Genomic DNA, 18,624 nt, shown 5'->3' with positions numbered 1-18,624 from the left:
GGTAGAGCGGTGTGTGATTGCACTCGGAGAGTAGCTCTCTCCTGATCGCAGTAAACCGCCCTTGCCCGCACCTGGCCGTTGCTGCACGCTGATCAAAAGGGGAGTCTCGTCGGTCAATCGCGGGGAAACTTCGCGAGTGTGTGAGCGTGCGAACGTACGTCGTGGCGGCGTTCTCTTCTCATGGTACTACTGCGGATAGTGGTAGTGACTCACCGGCGACGGACGAGTGCGGACGACGACGCGAATCGTCGTCTATCACGTCGCCAGGAGCACCCGCGTCGTCGACGTCGTCGACGCGTGGTCGTCGCGTCGCCGCCATGGGAATCACACCGATGATCGTGCTCATCTTCGCCGTCGTTCTGCACTGTCCGGGATGCGGTCGCGCCGGCATTTCCGCGCGTCTTCACGACAAGACGTTCGATCCCTTCGCGGAGCACGACACCTCGGCGGAGAAGCACACCGAGCCGCAGATCGACACCGCTGATTTCTCAGGTGATCCCTACGGCGCTTATCCCGGTATGAACTTCGGTCCCATGGGTCCGGTCGTGCGCTCGGCGCTGCCGAATAGCGCCACTCTGCGCAGCCTCTCGTCGGCCGCTGGCGACGAACAACATCGTCCTCAGGAAAACTCGCAGCAACTCACCGCCCAGGGCTCCGGCGACGACGCCGCGATCGCCGACGACTCCTCGCACAGCAACGAGAAACCGGAGTATCATGTCATCAGCGTCGAATTTCATCGCGTAGAGACGCCCTTTATCATCGGCATATGGATCTTCTTCGCCAGCATCGCAAAAATCGGTAAGTGATTTTGGCGCAAATTTGAAGAAGAAGATGGTAGAATTTATTTTTCTTTTCTTGAGATATGTGTGTGTGTGTTTTTGTATGTTTGGTAGAAAAGATTTGCAGGCGTGTAAACCTCTTTGGAACATCTCGTTTATTAATACAATATAAACATCAGACGTTTTCAATATTTACGAACGGATTTGAAAGAATTGTTGAAAGAAAGGAATATCTGTTAAAAATTAATAGAATATTTTTGTAAATCAAGTGATTTTAATTTAAAAGAAGCAGACATTTCGTGGCTGTATATTTTCTTTCTGTGACGTTTGCATTGATAAATATTTGCCAACATTTAAGAATCGTGTTCTTTAGATTCGTGTTTACTTTTCACAACTGTACTTTGTCATATCAAGGACAATCATAATCTACAGTCATACCTTTAGTTTGACTTTTTCAAAAGTGTTTTAGAGGAAAATAATAGAAGTAAAATAATGCAAGCATAAAAACATAAATTAATATAATTCTCTATGTTTCTCTATAGAAGTTATTTAAAAATTAAATTAAAAGTCTTAATATCCGCAAGCGGCACCTCGCATTTTTGGGTCATAACGATCTACGTGACAAAATTAGAAACAATTACGTATGTGTGCATTATGATAACTTCAAGCCCTGGTAAATAACATTTTATTTCAAAATTGTTGAACACATTTTACATTCATTGTGTTGTATATGATGGAAAACATCTGGCCGCAATTTTATTCATCTGTGCACATCGAATTGTGTCAATTTTTTATGGTAGCGATGTTTTTCGATGAACATATTAGCGTATATATCATATTCTTTCATTTGCTTATATAACAAACAAAGCGTAGTAAATGTCATTCAAAACAACGTGCAATATTTGTTATGTTAAAAATAAAGTTTTTCGCGTATTAGTTTTTTGTCGAAATAAACTTTATATAATTGTTTTCTCATAATTTATCATTACAAATATATGCGGCGCTTAATATGCACAAAGAGCCTATTATTTCAAAAATTATCTCACACTAAAAATTCACTTTTTTAACCACTACAACCGCAATTTATTTCAAATGAATTGTACAACGAACATAAAGAACGTAACGAGTATGAAAATTGTGAAAGATTGCGCGATAATAATAGAAAAGCCACTGTGTTTCGCATATTGATATAAATGATGATGCTCCGACACTTAAAGAGATCAAGAATTGTAGTATCTCATAAAAACGCACACATTCATCTTATCTTGTGCGGCGCACAATATAAGGATGTTTGCACGAATAACACGTGCGCGAGCATTTAATTACTCTCGCCGCAAGTATATGTGATGCTCAATGAATTGCAATTTTTCTTTCTAATTCGTGTAATTTCACTCACTCTGCATATACGCGAGCGCGTTACGCACAGCTGCGGGACACGGTGCGCTAGTCGGAGAAAAATAAACCGTGCCGTTGATATTTCTGTCGTTCGTACGGAGTGTCGAGTCATGGGCAAAACCAGTGAGAATAAAATAATAAATAAGAGCGCAAAAGTGTGTAAACGTCTGTTATGTGATAAAAGAATGATAAAAGATGCGCGAATATGTATAAAAAAAAAAAAATGAAATAATAAATCGATTAAAATTAAGAATTAAAATAGTCGAACACGCGAATAAAAACGATCGTGAATCTTTTGAGATTTTACGAGACCGAAATTTTGGCACCGGCCAACTGCCATGACCACCGACATCATCTTTTTCATTTCATTCAACAATTTTCTGGCTCATTTGTCGCATTCGAGTTGTGCGCACGGTCGTGGCGAAGGTTCCGGCGCAGTGTGGTCTCATCAAGCGATGTATAGTATTTTATACACGAGAATATCTGGCACATTCTCGAATGGTGCGCACACGATAGAGCTCGGGTTCGCGCACGCGAGTTTTGTCGTGTGTGAAAAAAAAAAACTGCGGGGCGCACGCGACACCTTGCACCTGCTCCAACTCGTTGGAATCTTCGCTGCGGCAGCACGGCACATACCGGTTAGCAGTGATTCTCAGCAGAGAATCGACATAATTTCGATGAGCTCGGCTTTTGTAGGATGAAAAAAAAAAGAACTAAGCGACGATATATTTATTTTTAAACGACACTGGAACACTGTTCTACATTTGCACTTTCGCATCGTCGAGTTCATCGGAATAGTTTCCGATTTTTTTTTTTTTTTTTTTTTTTGAAGCAATAGACGACACATTTAATCAAGATGATACGTCTCTCCGTTTTGATGTCCAGGCTTCCACATGACGCCGAAGCTCAGCAAGATCTTCCCGGAGTCCTGCTTGCTGATCGCCGTCGGCGTGATCGTCGGCCTCTTGCTGTTCCAGGCGACGAGCGTCCACGTGTCGCCGTTGACGCCGGACACGTTCTTCCTGTACATGCTGCCGCCCATTATTCTGGACGCCGGCTACTTCATGCCGAATCGACTGTTCTTTGATCATCTCGGGACGATACTCCTGTTTGCCGTCCTTGGGACTATATTTAATACGATGTCGATAGGTCAGTAAAAGGCGGCGGCGAGACGCGACCGATATTCTTTGGCGCGCCCGATCGAGCGCCACGCACATCGGACGAAAAAATTTTCGACTCGAATTATTTTCTCTCTTTTTCCTCGACGCGCCGGTCGGTCCGGCCGCTTCACCACCCACGTAACAATCCCATAAAACCTGGTTGTCGGTGAAAAAACAAGGGTACATACTCAATCTCGAGGATCTCAAGATGCCAGACCGAGCGCTCGGAGAGCTCGGCATGTGTGTTATCCAAATGATTCCGAGCATGAAATGTCACGTGAACGTAGATATGGGCCGCGTACATAACGGGAAAATATGTATAATATATATATGTTCTTCTTGGATCATACATCATGTTGTTCGTAAAAAGAAAGGCGTAAAATAATGACACAAAAAATAATGGCACGACACGCAATGATTTTAGATTTAATTTTTAACACTGTTGTCGATTTTTTTTTTTTTTATACAAAAATTGGATATTATTCGGAAGACTTTTGAGATTTTTTAGACGTCACCGTATATAATTTACAGAAATAACGGATTAGAAAGTGCCCGTTTAATAAAATACCTATGTTTTCCGACGAAGAAGCTTTAGTCGCGGTAATTGACTTCGCGATGTGTAAACGCGCGATTAACTCACGAACGAAGTTCAGCTTGGTTCAAGGTTTGGTTTGCTAATGTAAGATGCTCGTAGTAATGAGTTTTTGCCGCGGATCGATTGCCGTCTCAATTTTTCATACAACCGAAACAATTTCTTTCTTTTTTGGGAAACGACGAACGTGCGCTAATATAGAAAGAAAAAACATGCTCTAAAAATTCGATTTGAAGTTTGTATAAAAATTCCCATAAACAAGAGAGAGTTCGTGCGCGAATAAGCGCATAAAGGGAGCACCGATCATTTCGCGAATGATAAAATCCCATTCTTGATTTTTGCTCGCGCAGTCTGTGCGCAGTCTAGCGAAAGGACGAGATGTTTGTCTTAAAAACACAGAGGAAAAGCGGGATCTGAGAACGCGCGCGAAAATAGAGCGTTGAAACGGACGTCGTGACGACAACAACGACAACGACGCGACAACACGACGACGACGACAACGACGACGCGCGCAGCACGTGTATGTCGTGTGTAAGCACGGACGACACACAAACGCGAACACGGCGCGTGCGGCAACTGTCATTCCGACAATACCGCTATCGTGGTAATGATAGTGCGCGATTCGATCGTGACTCCGCGATAACCGCAAAGTGCGAACAAAAACTTATCGTTACCGGGAGCAGTAAAAAACAAATCTGGGGCAAAACGTTTGAGCGTTTGAATAAATTTAATTTTCGATAAAAATCTCGTTAAAAATATTAAAATATGGAAAAAAAGTGCATTATATAGGTTGAATGCAAACGACGCGGTTATACCAATTATCGATTGGTATAAAGGACTTGTGTGACACTGGTAAAAGGTTGTCACTGTCATATTTTCATACTGTATCTTTTCGTTGCAAAGAGCCAAAGACGCCAAGACCGAGTGCCAAGGTCAATAGCATTGTAAAATATCGTAGTCGTTATTTATAGCGTTTTACGAGGCGCATAGAATGAATATTAAAAATCATTTTGTTACTCTTTTTTTTATAAATATACAAAATATTACAAACGTAGAGTTTTTTTTTCTGAGGCTTTCGGACTTGATTTTCATATATGTGTGTTTATATGCGTGTGTGGTTTCTCTTTCGTTTATTAAGAGTTTCATTATCTCTCTCACTTCTGACATGTAACAATCATCGATTCTCATTTACAACGCACGGAGCGCTCGGAAAGAAAATTGAATGCTATTACAGCTGCAATTAGTTAAATAAAATTCTTGGTTTTTATCACATTCGTGACATCGGTTGAATATCCGAGCCTCGATACAATCTTAATTAGAGCGAACGTAAATGCGCGAACATAAATTCAGGTGTCAGGAGACGTGTTCGCAAGTGTGTTCGCGCGCGAGATAAATCTCAATATTGTCTCTCTACATCGCGACGCGTGAGGCGCGATAAAAATGTGAAAAGCGATCGCGATATCATTTATATATTTAATTGTCCGTAACGACTGTAATTATCGCGCGATGAGATCTGTATTTTTTACGAGGTATTCAATTAACTTCGAATTGATCTTTTAAAGAAGCTCGCAACGCGCGCGCGCGCGTGCGGAAATAAAGACCTCCTTGTGTTGTTTCAGAAGCGTATTACGCGTATAAAACAGTAAACGTCCGAGTGATAAGCGTAACGGCTTACGACGAGGAATCGATAACACGAAATTACAGCACGATCTTAATTAATGTACGACCAGAAAGAGAGAGAGAAGATTAAAAACAACTTCCGTAATCGTTGCGAATTTACGAAGGGCTTAATATAAAAGAAAGCGTTCTCTCTCTCGCATCGGGAAAAGAGAGCGAGAGTCTTGATGAGAGCGCGAATATAACGCGTGGGCGAGGTTCCGATAATACAAATTTCTATTTTCGGCGACGTTAATCTTCCTCTCTCTTGTCACGAGTAACGTTTTCATTTTGACTTCGTGAATTGATGAGATGATAATAATCGGGATAAATTGTCAATTTTCGTTCGAACGAGCGAAATCAACGCGACGATAATCGCGAATTTAAAGAAAATTCGCGGTATCAACGAGAGGAAGAGAAGAGAGAAAAACGGCTTTTGTATTTTTTTTTTTTTTTTTTTTTCAAAAATTATATCTTACATATCGCGCTTTATTTTCGTGCACACAGGCGTGTCGCTGTGGTTGTTGGGGAAGAGCGGCATCTTCGGCTGCGAAACGCCTATCCTCGACATGTTCCTGTTCTCGGCGTTGATCAGCGCAGTCGATCCCGTCGCGGTGCTGGCCGTCTTCGAGGAGATACACGTGAACGAGATACTCTACATCGTTGTGTTCGGGGAAAGTTTGTTGAACGACGCGGTCACTGTCGTGAGTATTATCGCATTATTTATATTACACACGTTCCCGTGCAATCGGGGAATTTCTATGCGTAGGCAGAACTAAGCGACGAGAGCTCTCAAAGCCGATGCCTTTTTGTCGCTAACCGTTGAAGTCCTTCGACGTGGACGCGGTCAAGTTAAAGCCGATCGATCCCGATCGCGCTTATGTACCTGAGCAGAAAATCTCCGCGCGTGCACAATAAACATCAAAATTAAAAGATAAAAATAAATATTGAATCGGAGAGAAGACAAAATAAACCAAAAAAATTGCAATTAAATTGATAAACACACAAGGGCAACGATAAACAAGAACGGATGTTTGCGAACGGATTAATTTTCACCTGTGTTTCACTCGTGCGATGACGACGCGAAATGATCATCGCGCGATTAATACGCATAAGATGATAAAAACAATTGCGCTTACGATTGCTTTAAATAGAAATCTCTTGCCGTTCTTCCACCTGCCGAGGCTTTTGTCCCTGAAAACCTGACGTTGATTAATATTCCGTCAAACGCGTTCATTAGAATACCTGATAAGTATAGGCGAACGCGGAGAAAGTAAAGGTAAACCTGCACGTGATTTTACAAAACGACAAGCACTTCGGCGCCGGTCAAGCGATCGATATATGTGTTATCGATCGTTCCGTCGTTCATAAGCGCGCGAGTTGAGTACCAAATACACACACACATATATATACATATATATATATATATATATATATACACACGCGCCGCTTCAAAAATTGATATGATATTTGCTTGGAGCCATATGTCTGCGATGACCGTGATATTTCACTTGAATAAAACAAAACGAACATAATGCAAACACGCGATTTTGTCGCAACGACTTCAATAAACGAGTCGCCGCGATGCATTCGGGAACGCGATTAATATTAATAGCGCAAACAGAGAACTTTCAAAAAATATTTCCGTACCGTCCAACTAAAAATAAAAAGTAGCCGCGTCGATTCGAGCAAAATTATTTTATTCGTTTCTCGTTCCATTTTTATTCGTTCCAAGATTGAATATTTCCGCAAATGGGCCAGTGTCCCCGCTGCGCTGCTTTTTATAAACTTGTTTGTGCTATTTGCGCGGTCTCGAGTTGTCCGGAAAAAATGTTCACCTCTGACGCAAAAGTCGAGTTGTGCCAAAAATACGATCGTGCAAATAAAAAGATCGCGTCGATAACGATCGTCTAATTAGAATTTATAGATTTGTTGCGGAACGGAGGAAAGTGTCGAGACGGTTGTGTTTATTGCGACGATCGCGAGTAAACGATTGTTTTAATTTGCAAATACGCAGGTGCTCTATCACATGTTCGAGACGTACAGCGAGATGGGACCTTCCAGGATCATATACACGGACGTGCTAGCCGGACTAGCCTCGTTCTTGGTGGTGGCAATCGGCGGTACTCTAATAGGTATAGTTTGGGGTTTCGCCACTGGCTTCGTGACCAGGTTTACTTATCAAGTGCGCGTGATAGAGCCGATCTTCATATTTGTGATGGCGTACTTGGCATACCTCAGCGCGGAGATCTTCCACTTGTCCGGCATATTGGCGTGAGTAAATCATCGGCTACGATCTATTGCATTGGCATCTCCAGCCCCTCGAGATACGTCTCGCGGCGAGTAATCGCTAAATTAAGAAAAAGAGAGCTCGATATTTCGCGTCCTCGTTGTAAGATATAAATTGTTTATATTATTTTACTTCTTTGTATTTTACTTAGTTATTTCTGGAATCACAGAAATATATATTCTTAAATATCAAAAATCTATCAATTGTAGAATCTGTCAATTCTTTGCAAACAAACAAAAAACACAAAAACACAGTAGTAGAGTATTTAATTAGTAATCAATAATTCAAAATAAATATTGAACAGCATTGAATATTGAAACATTCGAAATAGTAGAGTTTCCATTTATACAGTTGCGGCGCGTTGTAATTACACGCGCTCGCAGTATCGAGACTCGCGCTTCACGCAGTTTCATCATTTTGCCGAAATAGAAATGGTTTCCGCGCTATTCGTTCGCCTAATTAGCAATCCCTTTATTCTAGTATAACCTTCTGTGGCATTACGATGAAGAATTACGTCGAGGCAAATATATCACACAAGTCCCACACGACCGTCAAGTACACAATGAAGATGCTGTCGAGTAGCTCGGAGACCATCATTTTCATGTTCCTCGGCGTCGCCACGGTGAACAATACTCATGACTGGAATACGTGGTTCATCATTATGACGATAGTCTTCTGCTCTGTCTATCGCGTTGTAGGCAAGTAAAAGACAGATTTTCTAATTTTACTCGAACGCGCGCGACGCAATCGTTCGTCGTCGACCGAAATGGGAGAGAGAAGGATATTTCTCGAAAATATCCGAATGTTGTAATCTTACATTTAAATAGCTTTTACGTCGGACATATAAAAAAATTTACAGCTTTAGAATAATATTTTTTTTAAATACGATGCTTCATTGCATCTTTTTTTAAAGCAATTGTTAATTCCTCACTTTTATATAAATATAATAAATATGACGCGTCCGTTTGTTTAAAATATATTGACAAATAAATATTTAAAAAGTTAGAATATATATAGAAAAATGTAATTGTTTTATCTATAAATTGAGAATATTTAAAAGTTTAAAGAAAACTACGCCTCTAAATTCAAATAACTTTGAGAAAAATAGAAGGTCGTCTTAAAATATACGTATGTGATATAATATTGGCCGGTAAAGTTCTCTTGACGAGAGATTTTACAATGCGTGCGAGAACGTTATTGAGAAAAGAAATGGGAAAATGATGGCGTGATGTGAATAACGGATTCGTGTCCGAGAATTTTTACACGAGACGCCGCGGGCCTTGACCGGACCAGCCCGGGGGCGTTAGAAAGAGCATCGTTTTTGCTGATAAAACGGCGTGTAAAGCGATATGGTTAAACGATGAAATCATAATGGGACTTAAGACAATTGACTCCTGCTTACACGAGTACCTTACGTCACGCGGCTTAACGCGAACGACATGTTTCACCGTCTTATGGCTTCTTGTCCGAACCGGACTTAACCGGACAATTTGTCGCTCGATCGTGCGGAAAATTTATAGTGGGAGACGCCTATGGGAGATTAGACGGTACATTCTCATTCCGATGATTGGATCTGTCAGATCGACTTAATGGATATTTCGTGTACGATCGAGACAATATAACTGATTGGGCATCTCACACGCTTCAATCGAACCTTCTATACAAAAGCATTACTCCTAAATCGAACTTAATGTCTATCTACTTCTAAGAGCGATAAAATAATCGAACGTAAAACATGTGATTTCTATAAACGGATTTTCCGAACGAAACTCTCTGTTTAGTTGTTGAGAATTTATCGCTGCAAATTTTGGACGCGCTACAAGTGATATAAAATTACGTTCGACTTCCGTGTTTTGTTTTTACAGGCGTGATAGTGCTCACGGCGCTGGCGAATCAGTTCCGGCTTCACAAACTCGACAAGGTTGAAAAATTCGTCATGTCCTATGGCGGTTTACGTGGCGCCGTAGCGTTCGCTCTGGTGCTTCTCATTGATCCCAGACACGTGCCTCTACAGCCCATGTTTGTCACCACCACTATCGCTGTCATCTACTTCACCGTGTTTGTTCAGGTATAAGATCACGGCTGATGTGTGCGTACCGTATGATCGCGATCAATACGCGAATAGCTACAGACGCAAATTCGAGCGGGAGGTGAGTTGCGTAACGAGAGACGCATGCGTTTCTTTCTTCATGGAGCGGGTGCAAGATATAGATCTTGTTCGAGTTAAACCGAATCGACTCGATAATACGTGTGTCTTTCACGGAAGAGATGTGACTATTTTGAGATTGCGAGCAAAGGTGACACACACGGGAGATGTGCGCATTTCGAGAGAGCGTTTCTCTGACAAGTTTGTTTTGTCGGAACGAAGAAACTGAGAGAAAAGAAGAGCTTCGCAGCGTCGCGGCTGAATCGTTTGATCGACGATTAATGAGCAGAGCGAGTACGATAAAGAGTTAATCGCAAAAAAAAAACTCTCTGCACGTGTGTCTTTGTTGCGCGATCGATCGGAAATTTAATATCGTCCGATATGTATGTGTGTGTGTGTGTGAGTTGCACACACTTGTTTATATGTACACCTTTGCGTCGAGCGTTTTATCAGCCGCGTGCTGCTCTTCTTCGCTTTGGCGCCAACCACTAACGACGATAATCCGCTCGCGTCACGAACGAGCATGTTTTTGCGATGACGCGCCCATGTGTGTAACACACGCTCTCTCGCGTTTTCAGGGGATCACCATCAAACCTCTGGTGAAATTCCTCAATGTCAAAAGAGCCGAGAAGAGGAAGCCGACGATGAACGAGAGGATCCACGAAAGGGTACGTGTGTGTTCTGTAATGAATCGCGTTACCGAAGAATTTTTTGCGATCGCGCTCGCGCTAACTCGCGGAAATTGAGGTCATCATCGGCGCGCGCGCGAGGGACGAAACGGAAGGAGATTCATTTCGCGAAGGCAATCAATGCTGATGCAGAAACGTACTTACGTGGAAGTTCGATAAGATAATTTCAAGAGAATCACTGTCTGAACGAGTTCGATTTATACTTCGAAGTGTCCCGGTTACGGGACGTATTTTCTCTTTAACGAAATGACGAAAGCGCCGGGCGGGCGGGTTTGGCGCGCGCGAGCTCGCGATCGATATGAAGAATAGGGTCGAATTGTGAAATGGGATAACGTTCGTCATTGTCAAGCCGCGGTTTATAACAGAATGTATGTGTAACGCAATTTTTATATCGCGGTACTTTGATGCACTGCGGTTTGCTTGCCGTTTCAATTTCGCTCGCGTACATCAAATCTTCGTAATTTTCGCTACGCTTATGTACACGGTTGTGTCGAGTATCAACAAATAAATGACGTGTTTCTTAATCCTCAGATAATGGATCATACCATGGCGGGTATCGAGGACATTTTGGGAAAACACGGCAACTACCACGTGCGGGATAAGTAAGACTTTAGATAATCTTGTTTATTCACGTCAACGATGTTTGAGATCGATCGCGCAGGAGGATTCTATACGTTGAAGTTGTTAAAGTGAAAACGAAATACAATTTACGCAAAGTAAACGAAAGCAAAGTGCGGCATTAAAAACAAATCCATTTATTCTACTCGGGAAAACATCGTAATAAGCTTCTTTAGTCTAATAAAAAAAAAAATGTGATAAGGAAGTTTTGTTTACATGACAATGCACAGTTTTGCAGTACAATAATTATATTGTGACAATCTTTGCTGAGAACTATTGTCGTATCTTATCGAGTAACAACATCGCGTTGACTAATCACGTTCGCGGAACACGTTATTTCCCACAATTCTTCGGATGACAGAGAGTATTATATTATTTTGTTTGCCTTTTCCGCACAGATTCAAGCGATTTGACAACAAATTTATCCGACCCTATCTCGTGAGACATCACTGTGGCGCCGAGCCGAAGATTCTGGAAACTTACTCGAAGCTGGCGATGAAGGACGCGTTGGATTACATAAGAAGAAACGCCTCCACCATCGGTAACATTAGCGGGACCGAAAGCATGTCGGCGATTTTCCGTAATTACAGCAATACCGGACAGTTCAATGGGAGGTGCGGAAAATTTTACTCCTGTTTCGTAACCTGATGACAATGTCGTATGGTAATAAAATGAAAGCGCAACGGGGGGAATTTAATCATATTCTTCTCTGTTTCAGTCCCAGCTGCAGCCAGCTCGAGTCGGGATGGAATATCGATCTGCAGGAACTCGAGTACAATCCTTCCAAAAAGGATCTGACGGACGCGAGAATTCACCATCTGCTCGCCGAGGAGCTTTGTAAGCCCTACAAAAGGGTAAGAGATACATTATGGTGAAATCTGGATTTTTTCCTCAATTACATCAAATCTAGAATTTCTTTCGACGTCTGCTCGTGATTTATGACCTGTGTTAGAAGTTAAATAGATTCTGTAATGAATCTTTTTTTATAACACTTTTTTATTTTATTATATATCCCGCATCAGAAAAAGATATTTATTAACTGTATTATACTTATCGTTTTTTTTCCAATTTTAACTAAATTTTAATTTAATTATAGTCTTTCGATATTTAAATCTTGTTATTTATTTAACACATTCAAAAATATCGCACATATTGAAACTGATCCGGGTATTAAAATCCTTCTATTCGAGAGATTTATTATTTTGATTCTGTTTTTGACTGAAAATTAACTGAAACAAAATCATCTATATCTAATGTGCGTGCAAGAATATGCACAACCATTTATAATTATTTATTCATGTATAATTATTCATTCAGCATCGGCGTTTGAGCTACAGCCGACACGCGGTGAACGATCGCGATCTCTCGACGCAAGTCAATTACAAAATGCACATGAACATCCGGCGGATGATGGGAGAGCACAAACATCGTCACAAACGCAGCAAGAAGTTTGTCAAAGTAAGAACCACTTAACGTGTGTGCGATCTCACCTTCGCTTTAATTTTTTTTCTTCCCTCTTTTCACGTCACTTATTGATTGCGATTATGTAGGACGGCAAACAAAATCACGTTAGTTTCCCCGAATTTCAACAAAACGGCTCGACCAAATTATTTACGCAAGGTACGTAGATCGCGATTAGTGTGTTTTTAATCTTCGTACTTCAATTTTTCGTTAGCTTTTTATGAAATAAAAAAGCTCATTATCTTATACATACAGATTACATTAATGGCGTGCTGTACGAGTTAGAAAACGGAGAAACCTCGAAGCCCTCAAGCAAAGAGGATTGGGATTCGGCGATTACATTCACCGCACGAACGTCTGGTAAGAAAACCTTTTTCTTTCGTTTTTTTTATTTTTTTATTTTTTTTAATTAAATTATATAGATTTCAAACAATTTAGAGAATTATATAGATCAAAGCATGTTGGCGAATACACGGCGACTAGAAAACGAAGAGGCTGTCTCTCGATCTTTTTCTCTTCTTTGTTTCTTTATAATCAGGATTATAAATTTAATTTAAAATGTATAAAAAATGTATAAAAAATATATGCACGCGTGCCAGTACTTGAATAATCGCTTAATCACAACGTTAACTCTAATAAATCTTAAAATGTCTAAACAAACAAGATTCGCCCAATGTAAACGCGGACAATCAACACGCTACCACCGCTACTACGTCGATGGATACGATAAATTCGGACGAGGGAGACTTGAAAATAGGACGCGACGGTATGTTTTCTTTCACAGAGAAAGGAAAGGAGCCAAGTGATGATCTTGTGTTGAACCTGAACCGTTTTGTTTTGCGTATTTTTTATATTGTGTGCTGAAATCAAGCGATAATTTTGTGTCGAACACTTTGTTTTTGTTTCTTCCCATTTTATATCGCTAGCTAGTTTATAATTTTTTTTTTTTTTTTCCACTGTGCTCGTCTGTTTCGCTAAAAGAGATCGAAACCGGCATAATTTCGGTGATTTCAGACTTTTTGTACTTGTATATACAGCACAGAAAATTGCACTCGTCGGAATCATAACGGTTTCAATCTCCGTTTCGTAATTTCTTTTGCAATTGTCTTGTGCATCTGTGGTATTTGACCCACAGGCGCGGAAAGCTTCAGGGTAACTACCCCTACGGCCACGGAAACTATGTTACCGTGGAAACGTGAGGACGATTACGAGTCAGGTCATCCAATCAAGCAGAACGAATTCCCAGCTTGGTGCTCCAATAAGGAATACCTCGCTTATAGCTCGCCTTCCGCCACTTTCTTAGGTAAAATGAAAACATTCAACAAAGGCAGCGTCAAATTAGCCGCTTAATAATAAATTTCGTTCAATTTTAAAAGACAAGCGACCGGCAGAAGGATCGATTTTATGAAAAATTTAATAATTTTCGTGTTTTATATATATTAAAAAAAAAATTCTTTAATATTTTATTTAGTCGAGTCTTCGATTTTTTTTTTTTTTTTAGATCGCCTATTCTCATCTCCACTAAAACGTGTGTCCATTGTCTTTCCGCTTTTCAGGTGGGATCGAACAGCCGAAAGTCCAATCCGTGATTGGCCTATTTCGACGCGAGAGTACGTGCACGCCCGACACTATCGATTGTCAAGAGACGGTCGAAGAGGCAGACGAGACGGACGAATACACCCCCGCGGAAATGGATTCCCCCGCGAAAACCAAGGGTACGTGACGCAAAGCAGAAGGAGGGTACGTGTGTTCTCTTTTTTATTTTTTCGTTTTTTCTCGTTCCTTCATTTCCACGTGTATTACGGTATACATTACGTTTCAAACGAGGGGCCGATCGATCCATCCTGCCACAAAAAATAAAACGTTCTACTGATCCGAGATTACATATCCGGGATTATCGATGCGTAAAGATTGCGTATCTCGAAATTCTCGAGTGTATTCTCAGATTTTATGCGAATATAATATAAGTATAAAATTTATATAAACTCTGAAACGCTCGAAACGCTTAGAAACGCTCAAATTAGTACACAAACACATGCAAAACATTGAGAACCTCTGACACAAGCTATTTTTTAGTGCGTTCTCTGACGGGTGTCACTCACACGTTACATGTATGTACGTTCGTGGCTATTTTTGCAAGCAATTGCAAAACTAGCATCGACACGCAACAACAAATCGCCCGCAACGTGTTAACTTCTAATCGTCAACAAATATTTTGTTTCGACAATGAATTGCATGTGTTAATAAATCTTATTCTTTTTCTAAAAGTTGTATTTCTTCATTACAAATTCTTCTAGAGATTGGTTTTTTTTATAGACATCGTTACACACGTAGCAAACTATTTGAAGAAGTGAACTTCTTAACGTTTTTGTTCTTAGTTATTATTCTGTCTCGATAGACTTAGATAGTTTCTTCTGCGATGTTTCTGCGCTGTCCGCTGCGATATTTTTCTCCCTTAGCGCCGCAGCGAACTATCTGCAATAAATAAATTTATTACACTCTTAAAACAGCTTTCTGCTTAGATTAGTATAGATAAATTTTTATTATATGCATCAAATTTATCAGCTTTCTGCTTTTTTATCAAACATAAAAAAAAGCGCATAAACCAGAAAAAAGTCTATTTACATCTTAAATGATACATAAAAGAATAAACAAAATCATAAAAAATAAATAAGTAACTGTGTATTACCGTTGGAAACTGAAAATAATAGCAATATTAAAAGTTTTATTAGCGCATGTATTACTTTTTAAACAATTGTTCGTAGTATAGATAGCAATTGTTAAATAGCGTCGATTATCACTAACTAATCAAGTTGCTTTTCCAAAACCTGCAAATTTCTCGAATAAGACGGAATCGGTCGGTTTTCCTTTTTCCAGGAAACCCGAGGAGGTTGCCCGCGAGGAGGGTGTCGATGATGGAACTCGGCTTTGCCGACCGGACACACTCGCTGTCAGTGGACAGGGCGGTGGACGACGGTTCTCACTCCTTGCCAGATTGCTGGAGTGCCCAGAGACGACGCCTTAACTCGCTCGCCTGCTCGTCCGTCCAGATGCCGAGCCTGTCAACTGCCCTGATCACCTCTTCCACCTCGGATTCGTCGGAGGACGTGGAAGACGAGGAGGAGGAGAAGGCTTGACCCTTAAGGGCCGTCGCCGAGGAGTGGTCGTCCGCGTTAGCGGATTCTGAGCACCGTCGGCGTCGGCCCTTCCGGCGGCCGCCGCGACCGTCGTTGCTCTCTTCGCTCCTGCGACGCCCGAGCGCGCCCGTTTGAGAATACCTGCCCTTGACAAGCCGCCTTCAATCTTTTGAGGAGGACCAGCAACCGTGTGAAGATTCGAGTGAGAACGAGCGTGAGTCTCATTGACGCGCTTTGGCTCGTCACGAGACAAAATCGAGGCACGATAAAAGAGAGAGAGAGAGAAAGAGAGGATGGATAACGTGCCACGAAAGATTGTAGCAAAATGCGTCAATCATTTTGATTGGACTTCGTGTATGTGCGTGTACGAGAGGAAATATTTAGAAAAATGCGAAAATTTGAATTAGAAAGAGATTAGGAGAAACGCGATTACGTGCAAAAAAAAAAAAGATATTTTTCTAAAGTCAAGTATTTGTAATGAGTTTTTTCCGCGTGTGAGAGACAACGTGATGAAAAAAAAATGACGAACGTTGTTTAAAGCGGAGAATTCTCCTCCCGCTTGCGAGTTCGATATTCCGATCGCGCGAGAGACACACTCGCGGGCGAAAGGCAAAAGATTGGTATACGATTTATAGATTTCGAATTCACTGTTACTCTCTTCTTGTTTTGTTTCTTATTTGTCGCATTGCGCGAACGAAGGCGCTTGTCGAGCAAGGGCTTATCTCTAAAATCCGTCTTAAAGACGTCTTGGAATTGTGGCCTTAAGGAACTGTGGAAAAAATAATTGTATTATGCTGACGACTTTCAACGCCCAATGTTGTCGGCAAAATTCACTGTTGTCGGTGCTATCGCTAAAAAGTCTTGTAGAGATCGCGTTGCGGGACGCCCGCAATTAGTGTGGCCGGCGTGCCCCGAAAGATTTACATACTACGAGTACCTTTTTTTTTTCTCTCTCGGAGCAACAATGTTGTTTTAACATTGAACTCGCGCCACGACCACATCGACCGACTATTGCTGCTGTTTGCTTCGCGGCTTAGACTGCGGTCAGACTATCAACGTGTGATAGGAAGTTCATGTGCGAGGTCAGGTTAAGCCGTTAAAAATCAAAATGCAATATTTGCATAAATTTTAACTTTTACATACATTTTACATACATTTCAACTTTTTCTTTATAGTAAAATTCCACATTCAAATCAGTTTTTAACTTGCTAATGAGGTGCTAACACGGTGTTACAATTTCCACCAAGATATTTAAATACTTACACTGCTTTTACACTGCTTCGACACGGGATATTTTTATTCCTCTCTCAAATGAGATCTGAAAAATAAATTATTGAAAAAAAAAAAAAAAACATTGCATTCTTTACCGATGGATCAAGCAAGCTTGATCTCGCAGATGACAGTCTAGATGCGTCATTTCTAGGTGCGTCATATGTCGTTAGTAACCCCGTTGTGAAATGCAACGCAGCACGTCGCGGTGATGTACGTAGATCACATCACATAGCGACGAATCCCCAGAATTTAGAAAATTTCTCCAAGCAAATACACGGTTGTGCGACGTTGGACGATGCAATATTATGCGAAATCAGATGAGAGAGAAACGCGCGCGCGCGCAGACGTGCAGACGTTTCTCCCCTCGAGTATGGCCTTAAATATTTTTCTTTTTTCCGGTATTTATATATGCTCGTGAGTAAATACGGTGTGTGATGTATATGTACAATAAATTGTTAATATCGCCCGCGTCACCGCTTGGCCAGTACTTAGCCGCAGCATGTACATACAGTTTTTCTTAGAGAAAAAAGATACGCTAGAGAATTGTCGGCATCCACATTGTTGTCATTTTCAACAGCATTCTCATTATTTTTGTTATCGTTTTAGTATTATTTTTTCGTCTATTATATAGAGAGAAAGAGAGAACGCGAGAGAGAGAGAGAGAAAGAGAGAAAGAAAGAGAGAGAGAAAGACGGAGTGCGACATTACTGCTAGAAAGCATTCGGCATTCTAGTTATAATTGTTACTCTTGTTACTGTCGCTAGTATGTAAAAACTATACTAGTTCTATTACTAATAATCAATAATACGATTATAGCCATCGCTCGGCGCAGGCAAAAAGCGGAAAAATAACTTTCAAGCTCCGCTAGTTTTTTTTTTTTTTTTTGAGGGGAACATCGACGAGAATTCTTCAATATATAATCGGAAACTTAAATTTCGATTGTCAAAAAAAAAAAAAAAAAAAAAAACGCGAGGAAAAACTGCAATTACGGAATCATCGCAAGAGTTCAAATCAATATGGAACCTTGTCATCGGAGTGTCCCGAAAATTGTACGCGCAAATCTTTTTTTTTTTTTTTTATTTCCTTATAGCGACTGAAATGAATGTCAATTTTATTAATGCCATACAAAAATTAGTTTAGATTTTTAATAAAAAAGAGAAGAACACAGTCTTTCAGATCCTTAACCATTATATCCCATGATTGACTCGGGGACCCACAGTGACACTTTTATATACGCTTGTACTTTCTTCTAGTACTTAAGTTTAGCATACGAGCTCTACACACAAACCACTTTCGCATCTATTACAAGGATGACAGGGTATAAGTTTGCTTTATTTTAAAAAAAAAAAAAAAAAAAAAACGTCACGGAAAAAAAGAGAAAAAGAGAAAGTTTTTTGCAACGATAGATAGCAATGATTTTTCGCACGGA

At 40.7% G+C, this 18,624-nt stretch overlaps 1 protein-coding gene across 3 annotated transcripts; it reads left to right on the top strand.

Annotated features, from left to right (window-relative positions):
- Positions 1-300: 300 nt before the first annotated feature.
- On the top strand, positions 301-15,962 carry LOC109856022 (probable Na(+)/H(+) antiporter nhx-9). Of its 3 annotated transcripts, none has more exons than XM_020430827.1 (17): positions 301-798; positions 3,060-3,323; positions 6,090-6,286; positions 7,600-7,856; positions 8,353-8,570; positions 9,738-9,940; positions 10,597-10,686; positions 11,239-11,309; positions 11,724-11,939; positions 12,044-12,179; positions 12,643-12,783; positions 12,876-12,945; positions 13,042-13,146; positions 13,451-13,552; positions 13,922-14,089; positions 14,343-14,501; positions 15,664-15,962. In XM_020430827.1, the coding sequence occupies exons 1-17, from the start codon at positions 318-320 to the stop codon at positions 15,921-15,923; spliced, it is 3,138 nt and encodes a 1,045-aa protein (XP_020286416.1). In that variant the 5' UTR covers positions 301-317; the 3' UTR covers positions 15,924-15,962. The 3 variants fall into 3 exon arrangements, with proteins under 3 accessions (XP_020286416.1, XP_020286418.1, XP_020286417.1); XM_020430829.1 differs by having other exon boundaries at positions 14,343-14,526; positions 15,664-15,751; XM_020430828.1 differs by lacking the exon at positions 13,451-13,552.
- Positions 15,963-18,624: the final 2,662 nt, after the last annotated feature.

Source organism: Pseudomyrmex gracilis, unplaced genomic scaffold (assembly GCF_002006095.1).
Source record: "Pseudomyrmex gracilis isolate BER0280 unplaced genomic scaffold, ASM200609v1 scaffold_105, whole genome shotgun sequence".
NCBI lineage: Eukaryota > Metazoa > Arthropoda > Insecta > Hymenoptera > Formicidae > Pseudomyrmex > Pseudomyrmex gracilis.
This window is presented reverse-complemented; position numbering and strand designations above follow the sequence as displayed.

Bases quoted from the DNA above. Each gene is read 5' to 3' on its own strand.
- LOC109856022 (XM_020430827.1), top strand. From the start codon at position 318: ATGGGAATCACACCGATGATCGTGCTCATCTTCGCCGTCGTTCTGCAC. The intron at 799-3,059 runs GTAAGTGATTTT...TTTGATGTCCAG, and splicing joins CGCCAGCATCGCAAAAATCG to GCTTCCACATGACGCCGAAG. The intron at 10,687-11,238 runs GTACGTGTGTGT...CTTAATCCTCAG, and splicing joins ACGAGAGGATCCACGAAAGG to ATAATGGATCATACCATGGC.